The sequence below is a fragment of the Leuciscus leuciscus genome, assembly GCF_965113295.1.
Source record: "Leuciscus leuciscus genome assembly, chromosome: 14".
NCBI classification, from domain to species: domain Eukaryota; kingdom Metazoa; phylum Chordata; class Actinopteri; order Cypriniformes; family Leuciscidae; genus Leuciscus; species Leuciscus leuciscus.
Genome location: NC_138738.1, coordinates 34,362,159 through 34,389,978, shown reverse-complemented (window position 1 = coordinate 34,389,978; position 27,820 = coordinate 34,362,159). Strand labels below are relative to the sequence as shown.

Genomic DNA, 27,820 nt, shown 5'->3' with positions numbered 1-27,820 from the left:
AAAAAGTAAGTTACCATAGCCCAATAGCAGAAATGTTGCAAATACAACGTAGTGAATATTATTTGCAGCTTACGTTTTACAGTTTAATCAACATGTTTTTAAAACGATTCACCAATGTAGGTGATGACGTTTTCGTTATTTTTAATTGTTTCGAATGCAAGTTTTTTTAAACGAACTGTTCGAAAGAATCGATCGGAAATGAGTCGGAAAATGTAAGACAACTACGAGGTTGTAAATGTCAAGATGGGTAGACTTTCCATGCTTTACATTTTTATTTTGTTATATTACATTTTAATTAAATATTTTGAACTTTTTTTCTTTTCTTTTTTTCTCTAGGCTATTTTGTAAATTAAATAAAGTACCCTGCCCTCTTTGGTAAATATTTCACGCTCACGGCCTTGAAACCAATATGATACAAGCTAGCTCCCGCTAGAAGAAAGAAAGCTTGCATGAACAATCAGTTTTGTTGGAGTGTAATGCTAATAAACCAATAGCTTGTGGTCAATGTCCGGTACAATCCAATCCCCGTTCCACAAGGGCCCCGGTGGGTGTGACCGGAGAGGCGGGCGCAAGAGAGTGCGATGCTGAGTTCGGTTGAGGAGGAGTTCAGACTCAGAGAGAGGCAGGGCTGCGGACAGTGGCATCAGTGAGAACTGAGAAGGGGCGAAACAAGGGAATATTTGGCCGACTTTCAAAATAACTGGATAATAAAAACTGGACGCGCTGGATTGCAACTCATTCATCTCTTCGTGCACGTAGGTCTCATCGCTGACAGCCCCTGGTAAGTTCATGCGTCTTTTAATTTTGGCCCCGTTTTTTCCCCGTTGCCGTATAACGGATTATTTTTTGCATTACTTTTCAAGCAACGGGGAGAGCTCGCGCTAAGCTCGCGCGCTAACCCATGTTAGCGAGCTTGTTATTGCGGTACCTTTAAAAGCAGATAAATACATGCTTAATTTGTAGGATCCTTTGCCTTTGGGCAGCCACGAGCAGCATATGTTGGCTAATGCACTATTAAAACGTTTGTCCGCCTCGCCACAGGCCATATACCGGGAGATGATGATGATGATGCGGAGGAGAAGGCGCGTTCAGCTCCCGGTTTGCAGGCGCGAGGAATGAGCACGAGCACGAGCTAGACGGCCGCAAAAACTTTAGCCAGTGGAGGAGAAAATATTATTTGTTAACGGTCCCGTCGCATGGTTTATATATGTACCATAACTATAATATCAAACTATTTGTAAGACCGTGACCGTTTGAAAGTTGGTTGGACGGGGTTTATCATTGAATGAATTTTGAAGGACTGGCCCTGAAGTCCCGCTTCAGTTTACAGGGGATTCATCACGCGTATAACGGCTCTTATCTGTGAAATAACAGGCACGACCCATTTTCTTTGCCCTGCTTGCCTAGTTCTAGCCTTTTTTTTCTTCTTTTCCTCTTTGAGAATTACAGTAACTAGTCCAGTTGTAGGCCAGACCATCTGGCTTCTGCTTCTATTGGGTTCCCCCCCCCCGTTAATGCATCTTTGAGGTGGTCCAGTGGTACAGAGATATTAAACCTATATGATCTGCTATGTGTAAACTGTTTTACAAGCAGCTGTTTACTGAAAATATTAGCTTTGCTCATGTTCAATATGCAATATGCAAATTAATTCAGTAGTTTATTGTCTTTGTATTCAGAGAATTTAAGCAAGCAAAATGACTACAACTATTTTATTATTATGATAAGAACTATTTTAAAATACAAACCATGTATTATAGATTAAATGCATGTTGCTTAATGATGTATCTGCATTCTTGGCTATATCCATGTAAATCCAATATAATATTTAACTGTTCATACTCCTTTGCCTATGCTGTCTCATATCAGAGTGAATCTCTGCTCTTCCATTACTAACTCCCTCTAAATCTTTTTCCAGGTGGCCTATATTTAGTTCCTCATGCCGGAGATGGCGCAGCGGAGCGGGCAAGAGGACCCTGAGCGGTACCTCTTTGTGGATCGGGCCGTGGTCTACAACCCAGCTTCACAGGCAGACTGGACGGCCAAGAAGCTGGTGTGGGTTCCTTCCGAGCGGCATGGATTCGAGGCGGCCAGCATTCGAGAGGAACGTGGAGAGGAGGTGCTTGTTGAGCTGGCTGAAAATGGCAAGAAGGCCCTGGTGAACAAAGATGACATCCAGAAGATGAACCCACCCAAGTTCAGCAAAGTGGAGGATATGGCGGAGCTCACCTGCCTGAATGAAGCGTCGGTTTTACACAACCTGAAGGATCGTTACTACTCTGGGCTCATATACGTAAGTGTGAAGTGATGGTGTTTGCTTTCTTTTTTGCTTTCATGTTGAAGTCTTTTTCTACTTTGGTTTTTGAGGTATTTTAAATTTTTTTTATAGGAGTATATAGGCTTCTTTGAGAGTGTAGGGATAGGGCTGCTTCTAATGATTATTTTAATTGTCGATTCATTGGATAAAAATCTGTGTCTAATGTGTGTATATTCACACACATGTACATGGGTGCTCGTTCAATGAAGTCTGTGAGACTCGCTTGCTGTCAGGACAAACCTTTGTACAAAATTGAAATGCTCGTGGTATATTCTATTTCTGACATTCACAGATAAGGATATAACAGTAAAATGTAAGTTATGCACTGAAGAAGGCACATCTCCAAACACATTAAACTGCACACACATCTGACATGGCGCCTGACATGGCAAGCCGCATTAAACTGAATGCTTACGAGTTTAAAGCGCATAATATAAACTATAAAGCATCTCATGTTTTGGATAACTTCGTTAATGCACTTTTTTCACAGTGTCAGGAGTCATTGTCCTCTTTATTTCAGATGTGTTATGTTCATAGTCATACGTTTTTCACTACCGTAAAATGGCGTGACTGGAGGATGTTTTCTGTGCACAGGCATGATTAAGCCATAGTTCAATTTGTTGTTGATTATTTTCATTTTCGATTTTATCGATTAGGCATAGTTGTTGCAGCACTAGTTTGAGTTCATAAGTACCTTGTGGTCCTGAACTACTTTACAGCATGCACTCAGAGAGAGAAACTGGGGGACTTTTATTGTTCAGGAGAGAGAAAGAGAGTGTGAAGCAAGCTGTTTGCTGTTTTAGCCCCATCATTTCCTTTATTTCCCTATGAGGTCATTATGGAATCTCAATGAGAGCTCTGGCCACTTGTCTTCACACTGTCCAGCCACTTCTGTTGATCTTCCAACCCAGTCACCACTTAAAAATTCAAATAATTTATCCAGTTCAACTTTTAATTTCCCATCACTGAAAGCTTTTTCTGGTCGTTTGTAACTGAAATCATCTCGACTGGCTGCACTTTATGAAGACGTTATGAAAGCAGGGATTGTTGTCATTCATATTACACTCCCATATTCTCCCAAACCCGCTCATCAGAGTTGAAGACGGTCCGGCTGGATTGTAAGGCCTGCTCCCTGCTGCCTTGTGATTTAAGCCTGTTTCTGTGGCTGCTGTGCTCCCTCCCTATAGGCTACAGTAATTGGCTCTGGAGGCCCATGCTTGGCCTAGCCAAAGCTGAAGTTTAATAACAGGACCTTTGTTTGGCATTGAGTTACAACTGGCTCGTAATATCAGCGAGATGTCAAGATGTCAGACTGACTGTTGACAACCCCTGCATATCTCAGCGTACCTCAGTTAATTGACTAATTATTGTTGACTAGGGGTATGAATGAAGATACACTTAGCTCATGAGGCGATGCACGATATTGGGTTCATGAGAATATGATTTTTCTTTTTTAAGAAACACTATATTTAAGAATATTTAGAACACTATATTTAAAAAAAAAAAAAAAAACACTGTTTAAGAAATCTTCAATGTCAAAATCTGAATCTTATCTTTAAAAAAAAGTATTTTATTTGACTGAAATTCACAAAATGCAAAACATTGCAGGTGCATTTTACTTATCATTTAACTAATCCAGGGCTTTCACTAGCAAATATTTTGGTAATTGAGCAAATGGTCAGTTTGACAATTAGTAATGAATAATCGGATAGTGTTTTTTTTTGTGGTAATAAAATAGACCTAAGTGAATACCCTTTAAAAAGACTTAAAATGCATAATAACAACGAGGCAATAATAATTGGTTTACATAATAGTATCAAAAGCAAGTAATTGCTAACATAGCAAAATCAGAGAGCACTTTATTTGTAGTAACTGTAATACAGAATTTTCTCCACCATACAGTATATATTTTAATTAATTCCATGCCATTTAGCAACACAAGTCATCCAGCTTTTTTAAATATGATATTCTAATATTGATCTAGCTTACTGCAGTGTGCAACAAGTGTCTCATACCAGCCACAAAGCTAACGCGCAGCGAAACGTTAACAACTTTCAACACACTCAAATGTGTTTTTAGTATGATTGTTTTGACCAAGTTAAACAGTGCTGTGTTACCCCACAGTTTTATTCCGTCAAATAAATTGACCTGTATGAGTAAGTAGTAATCATTCAGTCAATAGTCAATTGCGGCTATTTCATTAGAATGAAATAAAATAATGTGAATTTATCTGATCAAACATAACTGTAACAATGTTCAAGTTCAGGGAAGAAGGAGATGGATGTTAAACAACTTTAATTGTAAAAAAAAAGAAAAGAAAAAACAACAAAACAAAAGAAGCGACAGAGGCCAACAGGCCAACAAGCATAATAAAAATATCAACGTAAAATGTGCCCCCGCCCTGCTTCATACCACAGTAACGTTAATAACACTTTAATACATCAGCTTATCCAGGAACATGATTTCTGCCCATCAGCTGTTGAGGTGAAGATGACAACTCCCATGATTCCATGCACATTCACAGCGTCATCAAGCTACGTCTTTGTTAATTTCTTTTAATAAGCGACCTCTATTGGTGAAACTTTCATACTGTGCCTTTAAAGGTTATCTATTCTTTTGTGTGCGTGGATAGTGACCAGACCTCAGGCTGGTGTGTGTGGTATGTGCTCTCATATCTGCTGTGTGGGCAGAGCCGTGGAGTTGCTGCGTTCCTCTCTGCCTTCCCACGCCCCGATGTTCCTGAATAGCATGATGGGAGATGCACAGAACATCTTGTGTCCCCACACTACAACATTATATTTATCTTTTTTTTGATGATCTGTTTTGTTACACTCGAATGTACTTCTATCTACTTCCATTAGGCCATCCTTAAAAATATTTTGGCTTGCAGTAACAGCAAAAAAAAAAAAAAAAAAGGGTCGGTGGGTGGGTCTATTTTTTTTCTTCAAGATTCAATGTCAAAAAAAAAAAAAAAGGACAATTTTGGTCATGGTGATTACGTAGGTATGAATTTAAACAAATTTGCATATCATGATGTCACTGACTGGGTCTTCAACCCGTGCCTTCGGGCGCACCATTGCAATCCTCATTCTGATGCAGGATATATAGACCACAAACAATGTGAAATCTTTGTCAAAAAACATGTTTATTGCATTAATTCCAGCTGCATTCATTTGGGAAAAAAATGAGGCAGAATCAAGAAAAAAAGAAGCCACTAGATTTCAATGAAAGTAGATTTTCAGAGGGAAACAAATAAATTAAAATAACAGTTAATTTCATTAACATGCAATGTAATGCCTATGAGAAAACATGTTAATGTGTTACATTTGGGATGTTCACATCCATAAAACAAAGATGTCGTGGAATGTGTAGGAACCCTGTTAACATGACATCCCTTTGACCATTGCTCTGGCCGAACTATGTCATCTTTAAGCTAAGTTAAAGCGGTGTCAAGATGTTTTAATGCATTTTTTTGTTGTATTATGGTGCCCGAACCCGTACGACTTTGAACGGTGACCGCGAACATTTTATTTACTGCAGCCGCAGCCATCATTAGCAAGCGCGAACCATTGACCGTGAAGCGAACGTACAGGCCATGTGACATGCGTAAACATAATCATAGATGACGCCACGGGTTTTTATTTAAAAGAAAGAACGTAGCCTACTTTTGTTTGTAGGCCTAGGCAATTTTATATTCACAATACTTACTAAAATATAATTAATATTATTTTATTTTATTGCATTTGTATTAGTTGTTTGAAGAGTAAAAAAAAATCGGCCGGTCTTAACGCAAGTTTACAACTGGCAAGTCAGTCGGACTGAAAGGAAAAATAAATAAATAATTGGGTCGGTCCTAAATTGACAGGGTCGGTCGGGTTACGGCAAACAAGAATATTTTTAAGGATGGCCTTACATTAGAGAAAATGCATGAAGTGACCTGGTATAAATAAGCCCTTTGAAACAGCGGCCTGGGCCAATGTTGCCACCTTGTAGACAAACAAAATATCCCGATCAAGTTTTTTTTGTGTGTGCTCCCAATCCAAGTCATTGAATATTGAGTATCTGCTGAAACCGTGTCCCGATCCGATACTTGTATTTATTTACCAGTGCTTGCCTTGGTAAACGCTTTGAGTACATTAAAGTGATTAAAATCAATCTAATGTAAATATGGCTGTGCAGAGAGTTTCTCAGGGGCTCAAATGTAAAAATCACTATGGATGCATGTTTATACCGCTATTGTGCCTGTTGTGTGCTGTTCACTTTCACACTGTTGCTAAAGATATGTTACCTTGTACACTCTTCATATCAAAGTCCTGCAAAGTTGACAGAAAATGTAGGCCTGTTCTCAATTGCTGTCTTGTGGCAAAACATTGCGTTTTAGATCAAACATATAATGGTGACCGAGTGCGACCTGGACGCATTAGTGAATGGTGAGATATTTTGCTAAATAAAATTATCCTGCCAGAAGAATAGCATGAAGACTTTATGTCTGTTCCCTCTGTATCATCTCTGTATCTTTTTCAACTTTTGGAAAATGCTTGTAAATTGCTAGTGTAGACTGAGAGCATTTGAAATGAAAACTGCGTTTTCAAATGTATCTGGATTAATGTAGACATAGCCTAAATAGGCAAATGGTTAAGAGTCTCTGATTGGATGATTATTGCAGTGATTATTATGTTTCTAGCATGTTATATGTTTGGCAGTAGTTCTTCTAACTGTAATTGATGGAGTGTGTACTGTGTAGATTTTCATCTCTTAAAGTTTGGATCCTAATGAATGAACTGGGCTAAGCTAAGTGCTATCAAAGTGTCACCGCGCACCAGAGCGATTGATAGCACGCACTGAGACGAGAGAGGTATGTATCAACTCGTCTTAGTAGGGAATAACATAGTTTAATATGAAAAAACTGTGAAGTATCCCTTTAAAAACCATGTAGGAAGACAAATCATGGCCATATTCAAGGATGACAATGTCAAGATTCATCAGGCTCAAATGTGAAAGATTGGTTGGAAGGGAGCATGAAGAATAATTTTAACACATGAATTGGCTCCTCTGAGTCAAAGTCTTTGGATGTGCTGAACTCTTGCATTGTCAATACAAGATCTTTACAACAAATGTATGCATCTCTTGATGGAAATAACATCACAGCATTTATTTCCATGCAGTAGTACATTAAAGTTCTTAAGTGTTAAACTGTTAATGATTTCAGTTGTGCATATCTCATAAATGGGAAGCGGTTTTCTTCCATATATAGCCTGACAAACATGGGAGAATGATGCTGGAGAAAAACAAATTTCCAGCCACAAGTCTCTTGAGTCCCAAGTCTGTTGTTCTGGCCTGAGATCTAGTTTGGCAGGATTGCTTTGTCTAGTGGGGAATTGGGAGTGGGATGTAGACTCAACTGTCCTGAATGCACACCCATATAAAAGCCCACTCTTAACACAACCTCAGCCAATAGAAAGACCCTTCAGCAGACGGGGATTACCTCTCCCCTGACTTGTGTCTGGATCACACAGCAGTGGCCAAAGGCATTCAAACAAACACAAGATGCTCTCAGTTATAGTCTCGTATGTGGAACAGCATGAATAAAACTTGTAAATGTCTTCTGTAATGAAGTGCATACTGCAGGACAGCTGCACTGAAAGCATACCAGCATTTCTCAAGAAAAACACCTTTGTTGTGTTTCATTCTGTACACTTAATGCAGATATCAGTATTTTTCAAATAGTCTTAAATTCTTGATAAACAATAATCTGTATTTGATCTCATTACATTATTTAATTGTTCTAAAAAAAAAAAAAAAAAAAAAATCTGTTGACATTACATCATAACGCTTGTCTATGGACCCTTTCACACCTACCTTGTTTGGTCCGGATTTTCAGACTTTTCAGTTTGATCCGAATCAAAATTACAGGTGTGAAACCTCGGTCCGGACCAAACAGACGAAATTTGGTCAGACAAAAATAGGTAGTCTCGGTCCGGATCAAACTGAACAAAGGTTTGGTTAGTTTCTAGCGTGAAAGCATTTTCTGTATGGTTCGGACTTTCAGACCGAGTTCCGGTGGTTCTCGCAGGATTGCTTGCGGTCTTCTCCTCCTTTCCTGCCGGCGACGATAAAATGTTCGCACAACGAGGACGTTCATTTGGCGAATTTGAACTAGCCTCGAGTATAGTTGGTGCTGCAGGTGGTAATGGCGTAATAATAACAGTATAGTGGCAACGGTATGCCACTATACTATTTTTTTTTTGATTCTTGTCAAAGTTACCCGCCGAATTGACAACACACTGACATCAGACGCACGTCTGTTTACAAACCAATCAATGTCAAGTTGCAGCCCACATAGATGATGACGACAGGACGCAAGAATGTCATGTAAAATTCTTTAGTGCGCTTGCATAATCGCAATGTGAAACCAAACCAAAACTAACCGAATGTATACAATGTATCAAAACATGAACTTTGGTTCGGACCTTGGTGCAGACTTTCAGGTGTGAAAACGCCCGAAGTATAATTCATTCCTAATAGTAATTCCAATAATTGCAAATTACATTAATGTTTTTCTATTAAAACAACACCAAAAAATACAAAAAAATAAATTTATTCAGCAACAACAGTCGCAAATATATAGTCTTGAAATCCATGTTGGGATTTATTACAGTTCATCTGCCAGAAGGGTCGCAGAAAACGGCACAAGTGGCTTGTGAAGGAACACCGACTGAATAACACTTTCATTTATGAAGAATATCTGAAACGAAGATCGCTAACTCCATCGTACTTGTTTGTCAGTTAATGTTGGGCGATATGCTCCATTGTCATATCGTCCTGTCGTCAGCCTTGAGGTTTTGGTAAAGTTTTAATTTTTTTAATTTTTTTAATCAACGATATAGCATATATAGCACAGTTATCGTTTAATGGCGTTGATGTCAAAAAATTGTTGTCATAGATTGCGTTAATAAATTAACACTATTTAATGTGAATGATTTAATACATAATTCAAGTATCAGTTAAGTATTACATTTTCTTCCATCTTTTGTTTGTGTTCTTGTCTCTGTGCAGACGTACTCAGGACTCTTCTGCGTGGTCATAAATCCATACAAAAACCTCCCCATCTACTCCGAGAACATCATCGAGATGTACAGGGGCAAGAAGAGGCATGAAATGCCACCTCATATCTACGCCATTTCTGAATCGGCCTACAGATGCATGCTTCAAGGTAAGACCGTAAATATCCAATATTCCTTCTGTTCTCAGTCAGTTCATCATGTTAAGCCCAGATAACACCTCTGGCTAAATAATTCTGGATTTCCACTGAGGATATTGCAGCAAAAATAAAGAGGGTGTTTTGTGTTTATTGAATCTTTGTTCAGCACTTGCTGCTAGATGAGGAGAAGACCACCAGGTGTTATTAAGCAGACAAATTCTCCTCTTGTTATTTTAAGCAGGTCAAGATTTACTTAACCATAAAGCAGAATATGAAATTACTAGCAGTTTCAGCCAACCTTTAATGTTATTGGCTGTGCTTTGTGTTTCATTGTATCATGTGACTTAGACGGAAATTGAATGATCTCTATTTCCTATGGTATCTATTATATTTCAGTTTGTTTTTCACCCCTAGAGATATATTAATTTTATCTGGTGTCCTCAGATAAGCCCAGAGAATGGAGAGAAAAAAGTTTATTTTTATTTTTTTATATTGAGTTTTTCTTGTCTCAGCTGTGGGTCTGTGCATATTGAAGTGAGAAGTGTAAGATAATGCGTATCAGAAACTTCTCTATCGGTCACTGATAAACTACAAGGTTACTAAAGAAGTTTTAGAGAGTCAAGCTTTTGAATACAACACTCTGTTCTTCATCATATGTCATTAGCTGTGAATACTAAGCCTCTGTCCATCACAGCAGGAGATCATAAGGTCCATCGCTCCTCTTCTTGGACAGTTGGAGCTTTTTCAGACTGTTTTTATTCTGGTTCTCTACTCAATGAAGCGGATCGGTCGTGGCTGATTGTGTAAGGCGAGATCAGGAGATGTAATTCTGTGATTTTGGTCAACCATGATTTTTTTTGTACCGCTGTCATAATCTTTAAGTCATCTCTTAGTAAATCTGGGGCATTTGGATATTGGAGTGGGTAACTGTGTCACAGATTAAGATGATGTTAGTGCGTTCCATTACAATGGAATTAATTTAATCTTTCCACTCTCAATTTAATTTTCACTGCATTTTAGAGGTGTTTAGAGGAGTTTATACAATCAATGAACAGCAAATGTAGTCAGGACAAACAGTCTGCACACTTTTGATTAGGATAAATGGAGCTGTAATATGGGATTCGAAATTGTTTGTAGGCTGTACCAGCTCAGCACTTCCTCAGTGTGCATTGGAGTTCTTGTATTTTAAATTATGTTTATAGCATTTGTGATTGCCAACATTACTTTTATATGTACAATAAAAAAAAAAAAAAATTACACTACTATTCAAAGGTTTGGGGTCAGTAAGATATTAATTCTTTCAAAAAAAAAAGAAGTCTTTATGCTCTCCAAGGCTGTATTTATTTGATCAAAAATACAGTAAAACAGTAATATTGTGACATATTATTAAAATTGAAAATGTTATTCCTGTGATGGCAAAGCTGAATTTTCAGCATCATTACTCCAGTTCTCTCAGTGTCACATGATCATTCTAATATGCTGATTTGCTGCTCAGGAGACATTTCTTTTTATCAGTTGAAGACAGTTGTACGGCTTAATATTTAAAAATGTTTTTATAATTGATGAATTTAAAGTTTAAAAGAAAAAACATTTTTTGCAACAATGTAAAAGTCTTTACTGACACTTTTGATGAATTTCATGTGTATTATAAAAAAATTTAAAATAACTTACTGACCCCAATCTCTTGACCAGTAGTGTAAAAATATAAAAAAAATATCTCATGTACATTACATTTCATTCATTTTACGAGTCCTTTAATTGGTGTATTTGTTAGTCATGAACAATCATCCAAACTTGGAATCAAAGAAGTTAATCCAGGAAACGGAGAAGCATTTGGCATGAATGCAATGCTGAATTCTCTACCAAACCGCTCTCTTACATACAAGGACTGACCAGTTGTCCTGATCTGTCAGTGGTCAGGGAACAAGAGCCGTCCCAGGCTGGAGGAGAGGCTGACCTGCATTGTGGGGTACAATGTCGCCTTTGTGTGGCGATGGTTGGGGGGGGGGGGGGGGGACAGTACGAACTGTGACGTACTGGGTCAAGTTTGGCCGGGACACATGGACCGTAGTGTCTGCCTTTGGAGGAAACACCTCCAACAATGCTGCACACGCCAGTCTCATTAGATCTGCAGGGATTACGGCAGTGGAACAAAGTTGTTTATTTTTCCTCTGAGATATTTCCTCCGTCATGGCTCCGTTCCAGTTTTGTCCAAGCGCACTTATGGTTTTATGGCTGTAAACCACTCTTTTACACTCTTTTATCAGAGCGCCAAAACGGTTCAAGATTTGATCAAAGTTTCTTGTTGGTTATTGTAACAGTTGTTCCCCTCATTTGATAGTTACCTTCATCTTCTAGAATTATCTTCTTGTTTTGTTAAATCTTTGCTGCACTTTAGGTCCATGCCTTAACTCTTCCCTGCGCTGCACCATTGTAGTTTGAATAAATGAAAAAAAGAAGAAATTATGACAGCCACAATCATAAATTGGAGTAGTAACATAAACTGCCTTATGTGCAATTTAAATGTTTTTTATACAACAATTTTTTTTATTTGAGTTTAGACTATTGTTAACTTTAACCTTTAATGTTATGGTAATGTGCCAAGACAGGGTTCCCTGTATAGATTACAGCATTAAAAATTGACATACTACCATATATATATATATATATATATATATATATAAAATCAATATCTAATTGAATTGAAATCAGAATTTAATCGAAATTGATTTGTGAAATCTGTGTCATTACCCAGGCCTTATAGATGAGGTAATTTTAATGAATTGTATATTGCACTATTAAAGGAGAATAATTGTTTTCTGACATGCAGTAAATAAGTTTCTGAACACACTAACTTACCCAAACACACATCCATCCATTCACATCTGTCTTTGATTAGTCGGCCAGAAACCAGCCATATTCCCCCTCTCTGGCTGTTGACTGAACTTGGTTACGAAGGGCTAATTATAACAACTTTGAAAACTTTGGAAGTGCTGATCTTCACTTCAACAATAACATTTTTGGAAAAGACCCAGTCAGTGCAGCCACTGGAGCGCAGGAATGTCAGTGGCACCCGTCTCTCTTCAAGGCATATGGAAGCTATGAAATCTAAACACGGTTACTGACAGGAAAGCTATGTTTGAAACATAATTACAACCTTTGAAAATGCAATCTCACAACCACATTTACCCAGTGCGCGGGCACACTTTAATTTCAATTATGATAAGAGATGTCGAGCCCCCCAACTTATGGGATGGAATGGGTTTTGTGCCAAGATAGTTACTGTTCCGGGGAGCTTGGGAGTTTTTGACCCACCTGTTTCCAATACATGTGTAATAAGCGGTAATGCGTTTCACGACACTGTCCTTTTGAACTCGGTCCAGGTGGTTGCAGACAGATCTCATCTGTCTTGAGCCTACTGGAACATAAAGATCTTGGGTAGATTATGGTGGCCAGAGACTCTGTTTCAAAGGCATTCCGAGGGGAGCTCAAAAACATTTGTGTACCTGTTTCAGATCAGCTGTGTTTTCTTCAGTGCGTCTCAGACAGGTTAACATGCGATACTGTGGAGGGATACATAAATATTACTTTACCTTCTCATGCAGCATCTGGAATTTTTCATCCTTTTAAAATCTTGCTTGTTTGAGTTAGCGGTTATATTCAGAATGAGCTCTATAGCTGAAACGTTCAATTTTGAGAGGAAGCTGCTCAGAAAAAGGCCAAACGTATTTTAAAATATGTCTGTATATCAATATTACTAATCATAGCTATACTTTCCAAGTTTCTGGACTTGATGTTGTCAAGTTCAGTTTTTGGTATGTGTAAAGGTACTGTGATACAACTGACAATTATGAAACTGCATTTGTGCCAAAATCACTGAACTATAAAGTGTCAAATAAAATTCTGAGAGGGAATTAAAATAGAAATAGTTTAAGAGCCGTCACTATGTCTGATGTTTTGAATTTAAAGTGGTTTTATTCTCTCATTTGATATTTTTGTTTGATACCTTTTTTGCTTGTTTGTTTAGGGTAATGGTTTGTTTTATGTTCAGTATCTATTCCATACAGAAATCCACACTATGTTGGGTATTATTTATTTCATGTATAAATAATGCTATAGGTTAGTGTTTTTTTGGACATCCATCCACATAGCACGAGGCTCCAGGGTTGTTTTGTCAGACAGCCGTGACCTTTGAGGTGTTTGTTTTTTTAGTACTCTGAGTCTGGCCGCACACACTGCTGAACACACCCCTTCAACACAACATGGCTTACAGAGCCTCTGACAAAGCACATGAGATATTCTTAGTTTGCTAAACATCAGCTGATACCATGATGCAGTTTATTTAATTTCGGCAAGGATTTCATTTTTTCTTTCTCCTGTCTATAAATTATTGCACTTGTAGATTCTATTTTAGCCACTTAGTGGGAATGTAAGTAATGTAGTTAGTTAGGACATACAATTAAATTGCACAATATTTGTTTAATTGGAGTATGTGTAGTTTGAAGGTCTGTAGATGTTTGATTGTGTCTGTGTAATAGAACGGCAGTCTCCAGTAGTTATTGTCACCCCTGATCAGGCCATATCTGGCTCGGCTCACTGAGTCTCTAGTGAGTCATATTTCTCCGTGTGACTGACGGGCTCATCATCTCCAACAGCTACATGGGAAATTCCTGCGGACAGCAGTTGCAGCAGATGGGCTGTTTATTCTGTTGCGGATGCTTGTCTTTGCCCTCTCGTTGCTTGGCTCTTTTGTACTGCAGTTCATACAAATGATTCTCTCAGACTGGATATTTTTTTTGTCTATGAGCTCAAGTGTCTTATCTGTTTAATTTTGCCATTGTCATTTGCTTCACATCCAAATTCAATTCTCTTTCATGCATTAATTGCACTTTGTTAGATTTTCCTGTATTTGACCGAGCAGTCATTGGGTGGCTCGCGTTATCTAACAATGCGGACAAAACATTTGTAACAGTATTTAATAATCTGTTAATGTTAGTTAATACAAATACTTTTTTTAAATTAATGTTAACTCTGATCTATTATAAAATATTAACAGTATCCAATTTTAATACTGTATTAGTAAATGTTGAAATTAACATTAGCTAAGATTAATAAATGCTTAGAACTGTGTTAACTAATGAATTAACTAATGATAGCAAATGGAAACTTATTGTAAAGATTTTACCTGTATATGTATAAACCCGTGTACACTTGTACACTAAGTGTATCTATATTAGATAACTTGCATTAGGTCTTAGTGACAGGAGTCTTATAAACCTGCTGCTTTCTGTTAACTTAATGTTAATCAAACAACAAAAGATAAAGACAAAATTGCTCACTGCTGTTGACTGAATAACTATTGTAGCTTTAATAAGAATCCGTGTATATTTAATTTATACTGTGAAGACTATGCAATGTTTTATTTTACATTTGATCATTCACTTTCTGTGGTATTTCTCACTTGAATGCTCCTGTAAATAGACCTACTGTACTTGGAAAAAACTTAAAGCACTAAATGCATGTATGTACTATACATTTGATCTTTTATCTCTGTTATTTTATGAAATAATTATCTCATGAAATACTCATATTATATATCAAATATCATTATGAAATATTACTTCACTCCAGCTGAAATGAAGAACATGATGAAGAAGAATCCTGATAAGATTGTGTATCAAGATCTTACTAGGAAAAATATTGCGATAATATTTTTGCCATATTGGCTACTCTTTGTCAATGATGTTCACTGTAAGACCAGTCAAATAACATTTTTCCTTGCATTTAGGCCAGATACACATTTTAGCCATACAGGTCTAGAGTGCCAGACCTTCTGTCTATGATCGTTTAGTATTGTATCATCTTCCAGAGAAGTCATTCTGACAGGCTTTGTTTACTTTGCACTTTATTGCCTCTCTGCATCGCCATTATGGGTGAAACAGACTTGATTGTCTGATCGGTTTGTAAACACACTCATTGTAAATTCAAATTTAGAACCATCATCAACACGTATTGTAAATTGATGCATTATCAAAATGTTTTCCTACCCTTATGCTGATCTAGAAGAAATTATCGGCAGCCCTTTTGGCATCCAGTATTAAAGTTTGTTTTTGTCTCTGCCGTCATTTCTTCCGCCTGTGCTTATTTATGGTTTGATTGGAGGCACAGTGAGCATTGAGGACCTTTTTTTTTTATGTATTGATCAAATCCCTGCGTCAAAACTGGTTTCTGATGTGTTGAACCAATTTTAGCTTAAGCACTAAAAGACACAAGATGTTTTGTTTGTTTGAATTGCCTGTTTAGTCAACTGCAATTGATCCAAAATCCTTAGTATTTTAAGATGTTCAATTCTATGCAAGCAACATTGTGCATTAAACTTTTTCCATTCTTTGTGCCGTTCCCAAAAACGGTGCCATATTTCAGTGCTGCCATGATATTTAGCAATAAACTGTATTTCTTTTAACAACCAGTTGTGAAGCAAGGAGTTCAGTGTGTTTTGTGTCCAGCAGCTCAGTTTTATTAGCCCTGGCACACATAGTACATGGTGCACACTGCAGCTAAATTCGGTTGTCACTTCACCTTTTAGTGCTTAATCCCATTCTGTACACACACAGATTAGTATTATGTGGGAGTGACAATCGCATTCTACAACCAAAAAATGCAGGTAGTGACTACATGCATTTCTAAAAATTCTACCCAGTGTGTACAGAACCGACCTGAAGAACTAGTTGTTTATGATTTACGACGAGAGGCATAAGAGATGGACCTCTCGTCTGTCATCTCTCATATAATTAAAAATGCACATTTTATTGTGCATGTCTCGTCTGACTCGTTCTTGTTGCCAGATCATGCAAGCAAATTGGTGAACAAGAACAAGCCAATAAAAAATTAAATAAATTGGAATGCTTTATGCTGAAAATAAAACAGAAATATCGCGATCTGCACTTGCTCACTTTAATAACTCCATAAACTTGATCGCTGTATGAGCCAAGCTTAAACAAGTCCAAATGCGCTTTTAATAAGTGGACATGGCAACACTGCAAGGGCGCGCTCTGTGAAGTCGTCTTTTAACAAAACACGACGCCTCCGTCGACTGCTTTAGTTAAAATTGCTGAACGTAACAAGTCTTTCATCGCTGTAATTTTTCTTTGGTCAGAGTAGCGTATAATAAACACTCGAGATGCCAGAACATTGCTATGGTTACCTCGTAGTTTCTGGAGTGAGTCGTGTTCTCTACTCATGGAACGATCATGTAGGGTTTAAATGCGGTTGTCTCTCCTGAAACTTCACAGGGTGTACGTGCCATACATGAGACAGTGTAATGAATGTTTGTGCGTCCCATGTTACTGATGTGAATGGGACTGTAGCCCTAGCTTTGGAAGGTTTTTCCTTTGTGTCTGTGTCCACTCTCTGGTGTCTGGCTGCGATGTGCTTTGGTATGTGAGGAATGTGTTCTGTCGTAGGTTAAACCAGTAAAAGGGGGTGGGGTAGGACGGGCCAGCTGAGGGGGTGCGGAGTGAGAACTTGGGAGTTGAAGCTCAAAGTGCTCTGTGTGGACGTTTTGGCAGGACAAGCACAAGACTACCCTGATATTAGACTAGACACAGGCTGATAAATGGTTTGCCTATCTATAGATTTATAAAAGTTGAATTTTCAGCAACCATTATTCCAGTTTTCACATCAGCTGTTTTTTGAAGAATTTCATTAATTTGGGTCTTTAATCAGAATCGTGCCACCAACTCTTCCAGTTCTGATCATGTTTGGAACTAATCAATGAACAAATTAAAAATAGCAGGTTATGAGTTATCTTTGAATGCTTGTGTGGGAGCTCCATTTGATTTTAATCGTAATTTCTACACTTTACATTGTGTCTGAATTATGCATGTACACTTATGCTGGCATCTCTGTAATCAGCCATTCTTGGTTCAGAGAAGAGTTGCGAAGGCCCGTAACAAAGGATGCAGTGAAAAGAAGTCAAGAGCCCTCTCTTCACTTGATTATATGCTTCCCTTTTCTGCAGCTGTGCTGATAGGAGAGGCCATTCTTCAGAATCCTTGGCTGCCATATCTGTGTCTCTGTATCCGAGACAGATAGTGTCATGAACGTTCACAGAGGTTGATGCGAACCACACAGAAGGAAGCGTCTCTGAGAGTCCTCCATCCTGTGAACCGCTTCCAGTTCTTGTAACCTGAGCCCTGAACCTTTTTATCTAAAACATTGTCTTTCGAACACGACATTTATCACAGTTCTGCTTAGGACATCATCAATCCTACATTCTGTTCGTGTTGATTCATGCTTAAGGACACAGTGAGTTATCAAGTCCCTGTGTTTAATGCAATCCAGCTTTTAAACAAAAGATGTTCCAATGCGGGGTTTTTTTTGGTGTTATCACTCTCTCCTGCATTTTTACGTTTTTGGCCTCTGATTTAAGGGCGCCGGGTTCCCAAATGTTAGACTTATAGTGAGCAAACTGAATCCAGGTGGAGGAAACCCCATACTGAGGATCTGCCCAGCTGTAGATCCTCTTCGTCCCAAACATCCCTGACCTCCTGCAGCCAGAACAGGAAAGCAGTCAGCACTATTTTATCTTCAGGCATCCTCTGTTCCCATAGGTGGACTTAGTCAGATACCCCTGTGTCTCATTAAATGACTGCAGAACAGACTCCTCTCAATGCCTAAAAGAATGACAGTAAATTGGTTTTGGCACTCTAAACAGCCTCACTTCTTTTTAAGAGTTTGAATTCTCTCCACAAGTCTTCTGAGGATGCTAAATGTAAATGATCTATAAAACGATCATAATTCTGACTGCTTTTGTGGAGCAGTGATCAGTATGCAAGCAGTGATTCAAAAGCACCGCTGGTATTTTATTTTAATAAAGGTATTGGATCAATTTCCTGCAGTCTATTCACACCAGGAGACCTGCAACAAAGCTAATAAAGCTCCCAACATCATGTGAATAAAGGAGCAACTTTATTTCCTTTGGTCGTTGAATTTCGCTCTATGCAAATATGCCTTTATCACTTGTCATGTTGTAGGTACCAGCAGAAATAATCATATAAATCCTGATCTAAAGTAGATATTTTTTGAAGTTTTTGTGGGTGGTTTTGGCTGTCAAGAATCTTGAAATTACTCATATATTATCTTTAGCACAAACAGCGCTGAATGAGTTACATTACAGTATTAATACTTGGAGTTTAAGAAAAAGTCACATTCTGTCTAGATTATCTTTTAAAAGGAATTACTTTGTATAAAAAATTGCTCCTGTGAAGAAAAGATGTCTGTGACCATCATTTTTGAGAGGGGTTGGCCAGGTTTATCTTTAATTGTACTACTTGGTTCCACCAGACCAGCACCAGACACACACAAATGCCTGACGTTTCAAGTATGGCCTGAACTCAGCAGTTATCTGATACTGCAAGGGCAACAGTTTAACAGTGACGTGAAGTTATTTATCTACATCATTAGCAACATTCTGCAGCAACAGATTCAGGAACTGAGACACCACCCAAAAAAGATCACTTGGAAGAGCTCCCAGGGTGGGTGTGTGTTCCTTCACCCCTGGTTTACAGAGGTTCAAGCCAAGGATGCAGAGAGTTATGCTGTAATACAAATGAATACATAATCCAGTGTAGAGGTGGGTGATATGACTCAAATATGATACATTTTTCTCATGATATTGATATACATCATGTTACAAACAATTACTACAAACAATAAGAAAAATACAATAGAACAAAGATACAAAATAAAAAAAGAATTTTAGGTAAAGTTGGTTTATTTACCATGTAGTAGTAAGAAATACAACAGAAATTGAAATTGACAAATTAAACACTGCATGTTCTTGACTCTGAGAGTTAAATATAAATTGATTATTATTAAAGATACAAAAGTTATTCAGTCTTTTGTTGTTTGATTAAGGGCTTGTTCACTGTGGGAATGGGAAAAAAACGCAAGGTCTCGAGACGCGTTTTTTAAAAAGCTCGTGTTTACATAGAAAAACAATGGAAAAGTTAAAGTAGCTCATTGCAATGGAAAAACGTGTTCTGTGTGAACGGCCCCTCAGGCTGCTGTCACTTTGAAACCGTAAAAATAGTACCAACTTTTAGATTTGAAATAAAAATAGTGAATAAATATTGTTTTTGTGGTATACAGCCTCAATTTGCAGGTTGCGCACTGCAAACACGTCATATGAGCCCTTCTGCTACTGTATACGCACTGTGTGTGAACCTGCCGTCAGTGATGCGCAAAACCATCCTGAAACATGACAAATACTGTGTTTTGTAACTGCTGTACAATGCGGAGGAAGTAGTTCTCTTTATGAGCTTATTGAATCAGAGGTCCTGCTTGAGTAGGAGGCTGCAGGACATTAAGTAGTACATTGAATATGATCATCTGTGTCCAGTCGGATTGTTCTGTCTCTGCTGTTCCAGACTGGGCATGACCTGAGCTCAGTGTGTCCTAACACTGTGGCCAGTATTAGCCTTATGTCTCTTAACACTCAAAACCCAATTGCCCACATGCATCACTGTTTGGTTAAAATGAGCTGAAGTTACAGAGATCAAAACACTTAAATGTTTTTCTCATGCACAGGGCAATGTCCATTTAAGGGACTCTGGCATACACCGGAGTTTGTCATTTAACTCGTTGTGCCAGAGAAATGAAACGCATAAGCAGGGCAGAGTTTGGGTCACATTGAAGCCACCACATCAGTATCAGTAAAATGACTTTGCAAATCAAAATCCATATCATATAAGAAATATGATTATGTGCTATTCAAAGCCTTTTTTAAACCCACCCTCAAATAAGTGGCCACATGATGTGCCTTATCTACCTCTTGCAGAGGTTTAGTATCACTATGAAATGATTGCTTCAGAATTTTCCTATAAACCTTCACTTTTGAAGTTGCAAAACTATTCCGTTTTTGGAAGACCAGCCTGTTTATGAAGTGAGATTTACAGATGGGTGAGAAACCTACTTTGGATATAGACAAGATGTGACATAACGAGTTTCACAGATGTTTTTATGGCTTGCATTTTAGGCCAGCACAGCATTTTCATTTGGCACTGATTTCCATTTTAACTGAGCCGTCTTCCTAACATGCTATTCTCTCTCACGAAAACTTTCCGTCTGTCGAAAAGACAGAATAGTCCTAATGTACAACATTGAGTAAATACACAAATATGATTTTTATCAGTGGGGAGATTATTATTTTTTTTAAATCTATAGTTTCTTTTGCAGGATTAAATAGGTGTACATGTGTCTTCTGTATTTGATAAATTACTTTGTTTTTTTGTTGTTGTTGCTGTTTTAGGCCCTTTTAGATGTCAAAATGTATTGATTTGAATTAAAGGCTCAGATGAACTTAAATGAAAATGCTGACCCTTTTTTCCTCTGTCTCTTTTACAGATCGTGAGGACCAATCAATTCTTTGCACGTAAGTAACCATTAGGTCATCTCTTTTCAACAGTTACAGGTTACGTCAATCAGTTTGGGCTTTTGGAAGTGATTTCACATCCCAAGGGTTGCGAAGGAAATCAGCTTTTTTGGAAGCATGCATATACAGCCATGCCTGAAAACATGAGTCATGTATCATTTCGGCATTAAATATCAGTAGCGGCAGCTGTTCGGCATGTAGAGCATCTCACACTGAGTCAGACCCACAGCAAATATTTCTTGTCAGTCTATAAGAATTCATCCATAGAAATTTGAGCTCTTGATGCATTAAGCCTTATTGTCTTTGCACATTGTAAATAAGTAAACAGTCTCTCTCATATCTTTACAACATGTCTTTGTAACTGTCGGAGAGTAGGTTTTTACATCCTCTCTCAAAGTCGACCCCTTCTGACATGCTGATACCACTGCAGCACACCCACCATGAAGGCATGATGTCCATGATACCACATGTAGCTGGAATGCAGGGTTAAGGAATCTTGCAGTCAATAGCTTGAAGACAAAAAAAAAAAGCAGACATATTTAAGAGCTCTTAAAGGACTGATTTACCAAAAATGTCATCATTTACTCACCCTCATGTATATAAACAGCCATTTCAGCATTTTCGGGGGGAAATGTCAAATGGTGATGGAAAACGCATCAATTACAGTGAAGAGGAGACCATTTAATTCATACTTTTATAGCCTGAAAAGTACATACGTCTTTATGTAAACCTGTCATATAGCGTTCGTCCAATCAATGACACTGACAGCGCAAATATGCAAATAAGAACGTTAACCCAGGGTGTAGGAATGTGCAGTGTGAAACGCCAGCTTATGAATACCCAGGATTAATGGTTAAGCACAGGTAAATTATGAGAATGACCCAGGGTTAACTATTTCAAGTGTGAAAAGCCCCTTGGAATATAGTGCACAAGTCATATGGACCTTTTTTTTTTTGAGGGCCACATCCAATTTTATTGTATGGAAGAGAGCAGACATTCTGCTTTTAAGGGTCTTAATTTTCTTTAGAGAGTTTACAAATAGGTTGTTAGACGAATAATCAACCATCTGTTTGACACGTTAGTAACAATGGCATTAAGGTGCTTTTTGAATGATGACATGATAAATAATAAATGAATGAAGATCCCGTTTACAGTTAAAAAAAAAAAAAAAAAATTCAACATAAATTATATTTAACATAACAAGTACGAATGGTACAACTGTGTATATCATCATAATAATCCTACATTTTCTTTATATAATTCTTTGTTTATACTTCAATATCATTTCCAATTTTGGACCGTTTTTGTTTAATTCACCCGTCTGCTTGACATTATGCTATTATATTTCTTTGAATAAAGCCAGTATTAAGTGAATGTCTTTACAGGCCTTTGTGGAAAATGTCTGGCTGTCTTTCTAAAGATTTTTTTTCCATTTATGGGCAGATTAGGGAGAAGAATATTTGAATCAGACTTTTTGTGAAGAACTGTATTTCTTGTATCTGTATCATTGTGTCATAAGGTTAAGTAATTAAAACGCCATCTTATGCATTCCAATAATATTAAATAAGACTTTAATGTTTACTTAATAAAAGCCATGGTGTAATGCACCAGCGGTGCTGAAAGGAACTGCAGCTGGAAAAACAAACGGCAGTGCTAGCAGATTCAGGATGTAGCCTGATGGCTTATTTAGCTTGTGGAATGCATTAATCATGCAAATGTGCATAAATATGTACCCAATCTGGTTTAAAAAAATATATATTTTAATTTTTGGGGGGTTAAAGCTTTAAAAAAAGCTGTTTTATGATGTTTTGATGTTTGCTTTTAATTGTAATTTTCTTTTGCAGAGGGGAATCAGGTGCTGGAAAGACAGAAAACACTAAAAAAGTCATCCAGTACCTGGCTCACGTTGCATCGTCACATAAAGGAAGGAAGGACCACAACATTCCAGTGAGTTCCTTTTCTTTCAGCCATTCGCTGAATCATTCATTTTGAAATCCGTGTGGAATTCCACTAGTGGTTTAGATGTGGAGGGAAAGATGTGCAGTACTAAGCAGAATAAGCTAAAATGAGGCTTGAAGGTTAAAAATTTGTGTAATTGTACTTTAGAAGGTAGACTATTGACATGCCGTCTTAAAAAAAAGTGTCTACTTATACAATAGGCAAAGTTGTCAGTCTAATCGTCGTATCGTCTCTTTATGAGAGGCTTTTATACATTTTAGATGGTTAGACAAATAGTCAATCAGCATGAGCTGTTCGTAATGCCAGTTTATATACATGGTGCTTTGCAAATCATATTAGTCTAACCTATCAGTAATGCATTCACAGCTGAAGCTCTCGCAAAGTAATCTATTTTATCTTAGACACATTAGTTGGTTACAATGACATCAGGGTGCTTTTGCTGGAAGAGTCATTTTAACCAAATTAACATACATCAGTGGATAACATGCACTTGTATGTCATGGATAGTGTTGTGTGTAGATTCTAATGCTGATAATGTTGGATAGATGTTCATCCAGTAATAACTGCTGGCTCTGACGTGTGTGTAAGTAGTACACATTGCTCTTTATTTATAAATCATCTTAAAGTCTGCAGTACTGGCCTGATGACATGTATTTCCTTCAAAAATATATGAAAGCATGCTGAATAATTGTACATGCTGCAGTCATTGATCTTACTGTATTCGCATGGCCAAATATGCAACATAATAAAGGCTCAGATCTTTCCCGTGGTCTAAGATACTTGCAGAATGTGGCCCTGATGCCTTCTAACATATTACATTTGTGTATTATATACAAACAGCCAGAATCACCTAAAGCAGTCAAACTCCAGGCAAGTTCCCTTTAAGCTTTTTATACCTGCTCTGCTTGTGCATGCAAAACTAACCTGCTGTATAAACACCAATGGAATGTAGACTATCCAAAGTGAAATATTCTGCACTCTGGGATATTGCTTTATAAAAATAAACACTTTACTTTAAGGGGTTTGAATGGTTTACTTTTGATTTATTTTTTGCACAATTGGTCACATTTGCTAAATAGTTCTGAATGTATGCAATCTTCAAGATGTGTAGAGTTATTTTTTTAACTACGGATGCACCAAAATGAAAATTCTGGGCCGAAACCGAAAATTCGGGATGCACTTGGCTGAAAACTGAAACCAAAACTGACTTTTTAAAATAATTATTAATTTCTTAATAAAAATTTTCTTTTGTATAATTGTATTAATATTAGACTTTTTAAAATTAAATTCAATAATTTTATTTTATCTGAATTTAAAACATACAAGCCAATAAAATAACCACACTTTTATTTTAAAGGAACACCAAAATCAGACAGAAAATATATCACAATATTAAATTATTCTTCATTCACTTCAATGCAACAGAATCAGATTTAACAAATTCATTTTTTTGTCCAATTGTTGAAATAATGTAGAGTCCAAGCTATAATTATCAGAGCATGTGCATTGTGTAGAGTGGGAGCAGAGCAGTGTACGAGAGGGTAGCGTCATTTTAGCCGCGTTGCCCAGCTCGCTCGTGAGCGTTAAGCTCAACTTCCATAGGAATGAATTGAAAATGCTCGCTCCGCTCCAGTGTGCACAGTGAAACCTGAGCATTGATTGAACACTGAGGGGCAGGGCGGCATATATTTTCGGCTCCTATTATACGCTCATATTTTCTGTCTATTTTCTCTTTCGACCAAAAACCGAAAATGACATTTTTGGCGGCCGAAATTTTGGTGCATCCCTAATTTTAACCATCTTGGTGATGGATAAAAATATTAGAGATTAAGTAAAGGATGTCTGGATGGCTTGGGGCATAGTGGTATATTTAAAGGGATAGTTCACTTTGAAATAAATTTTTGGTATGTTTTAGCTTACCTCAAGGGCATCCAAGATGTAGGTGTCTTTTTTTCCACAGTAGTTTCAATTTTGATATTTTTAGGTCAAACCGTTCTTGTCTGTCAGTCATATAATGCAGGTCTATGGTCACTGTCTCAAAGAGCAAGCACAGAGTCCAAATTAAACAATTCCCCATCGTAAGTACACATTGATGGCCTAAGACATGAAACGAGCGGTTTGTGTGAGAAAACGAACAGTATTTATATACAGCCATGTCCAAGTGATCTGATCTGATCTGACGTGTGCGCAGACTGGTGCATAGATATATACACTAGATGTCGCCTTAAAGACATTCGTTCCAATGAACTGCCGTAGACAAGGCGACATCTAGTGTGTATATATCTATGCACCAGTCTGCGTACACGTCAGATCAGATCACTTGGACATGACTGTGTATAAGAGGTAAAAACGATATAAATACTGTTCGTTTTCTCACACAAACCGCTCGTTTCGTGTCTTAGGCCATCAATGTGTACTTACGATGGGGAATTGTTTAATTTGGACTCTGTGCATGCTCTTTGAGACAGTGACCATAGACCTGCATTATATGACTGACAGACAAGAACGGTTTGACCTAAAAATATCAAAATTGAAACTACTGCGGAAAAAAAAGACACCTACATCTTGGATGCCCTTGAGGTAAGCTAAAACATACCAAAAATTAATTTCAAAGTGAACTATCCCTTTAAGCTTGCATGATTTGAAAACCTGTCATTTTATTGGAATTTCATCTTTAATGTAGTCTGGAAGTAATGAGTTGATCCTACAATCTGACTTGATATCTAATGAAAGGTTCAGACTACACAATAATTTTTTTCTGTTACGATAGTCACTGTGTCAGGTTATGCGAATTTGACTCCTAAACTCTTGTTGTGTCGTCGACAAGAAACATGTCAGACTACACGTTGCTTCTCGATCAATCATCGCTTGCCGTCTTTAACGATGTGCGTGATGTCATCGAGAAGGCGGAACTAGCGACTGACTTCCAAAAACAAGAACGTAAACAAGCAGGCTACCGAGTGGCGTGTTAGCTTAATGCTAATTCCAGTATTCCAGTACTCACTGGGTTGCTGAAGCGTCTCTGCTATCGTTCGCCAGCATTTGTCCTTTTCACTCTGTCGTGGTAGTCCCTCATGGAAATAGTGTTCATCCACTATGACACTTTACGAGTTTAAACGACTGATTCTTGCATCGCAACACCCTTGTCGTTTTATGAATCACCACGACACCCTACGTCAAACAGATCATGCTGATATCGTGTAGTCTGAACCCGGCATGAGAACGAGAGTGTTACAGATCCTTGCACGTTTAAAGATTTTGTAGCAAAAAAACCTCATGAAATGTTTTTTGCACCACACATATAGGTCAGTTGTCTTATTTAGACCAGCAAAAGCCTTGATCATAAACTGAGAATACATCCTTCAGATATATTCACAACACATTTTGTTCAACCTTTAAATCACCCCTTGCTGAGTGTGTTCTGTCTGTCATGTTGTTTGTGTACATTTCCCTCTGTGACATTAATACCTCTGTTTCCATTGTAATGATTTGATTACAGAACGGAATCCTGTTTTATGTGAGTAGCTTGTAGTCCCTTGTTTTTTCCCCATGGTTTCTTTCTTATTTAACACCACTTCTTTGATGGGCACAAGAAATTTTTATTTTTATTCATTTTACTCTCATCTTTTGTTTTTTATGTGTTTTTACTAATGTCCTTCTGCTGTATAACATCTGTTTTCTTAATTATTCTTTTCTTCTCTCTTTGAATCCTATATATACTGTACTTTTGGGGTGATGTCAAGTAATTTATATGTCTGTAAAACTACACTGTTGCATGTTAAAATACTGCATTATGGTGCCCTGCTCAAATAACGTTGCCCTGCTCCGTCCGTGCAGTTGGAAGGTTCTTGAATGTCCATTTACAAAGAGCTCTGCTACAAAAAGCTCAAATTCCAGTAGTTCTTGGCATATTTTCTATAATAATGGAAGTGACTTTTTGATTTGTCTCATCAGACCTTCATTTTCTCGAAGTTGCTAATGAAATTTTGTCGTATTAATGGTTCATTTATCTCCTATTTAGATGAGGGTGAAACCTGTTACTGTTCTTATAAAGTTTCATTACTAATGTTTTATAAAAAGTACATTGTTCTGACTTAAGTTACTGACTTGTGCTCTCAGATACACCCAGATATGTTAAAACAATTCAGCAATTATTACACAGAGAATTGGATTAATCTTGTAGTCTATTTTAGGCCCTTTATTATATTAACTTTAAACCACAAAATTTCCTGGACTGTATCCACTATTCCGCTCGTTTTGGTCACGTAATGGGAACAGTTGGTAAAATCACAGTGGTCATTCTCTCTCATTTGTGTCGTGATGTGTTCCTGTCTCATGACAACAGCAAGAACAATGGGACACCTGTCCAAACTTCCTATCAGATGGAAATGGATAACATCAAGGGTGTCTAGGGGGTATAAAGAGGTGGATGTCCCAGATTTGCGGCGGGGGGAGCTGTGATGTGGCGCAGTGGGGCTTTGGGCGTCTGTCGTTTCTAATTTGAGGAGTTCCTGACCAACCCCACAGTGCCTGTATTTCAGGCAACCAGTGAGAATTTGCACAAAAACCCTCTCATGGCTACCCAGGCTTTAATTAGGTTTGTAGGTTAGTGTATTTTTACTCCATGTAGATGATCCGCTTCAGGCTTGAGGGTCAAATGAAGAGAAATGGATTTGCTGTAGAAGCAAGCTGATTGTTTTTAGCCATACAACATCTCAACAAAATACTGTAAAGAATGCAAATAGATGAAATTTGTGATGCAGATGAGATGGAACATTTGAGTTTGGAATAATTTGTCTCCCTCAAACTTACGTGTGTTAAAAGGGGGATGTTTAAAAAATAATTAATAAACTGATAGTTGGGTTAAACCTTACTGTTTATACAAACGAACCCTGTGCAAACTGCAAGAAAT

The 27,820-nt window shown here is 37.7% G+C and overlaps 1 protein-coding gene across 1 annotated transcript; it reads left to right on the top strand.

The window, feature by feature from the left end:
- The first annotated feature begins 597 nt into the window (after positions 1-597).
- LOC309513877 (myosin-10-like) lies at positions 598-27,731 on the top strand. The gene is made up of 7 exons (XM_082189968.1): positions 598-781; positions 1,916-2,290; positions 9,371-9,527; positions 20,922-20,949; positions 22,794-22,896; positions 23,749-23,778; positions 26,408-27,731. The coding sequence occupies exons 2-7, from the start codon at positions 1,937-1,939 to the stop codon at positions 26,438-26,440; spliced, it is 705 nt and encodes a 234-aa protein (XP_082046094.1). The 5' UTR covers positions 598-781; positions 1,916-1,936; the 3' UTR covers positions 26,441-27,731.
- The last annotated feature ends 89 nt before the right edge of the window (positions 27,732-27,820 follow it).

Coding starts and splice junctions, on each gene's coding strand:
- LOC309513877 (XM_082189968.1), top strand. CDS start 1,937: ATGCCGGAGATGGCGCAGCGGAGCGGGCAAGAGGACCCTGAGCGGTAC. Junction 2,291..9,370: donor ACTACTCTGGGCTCATATAC/GTAAGTGTGAAG, acceptor GTCTCTGTGCAG/ACGTACTCAGGACTCTTCTG. Junction 9,528..20,921: donor CTACAGATGCATGCTTCAAG/GTAAGACCGTAA, acceptor TCTCTTTTACAG/ATCGTGAGGACCAATCAATT.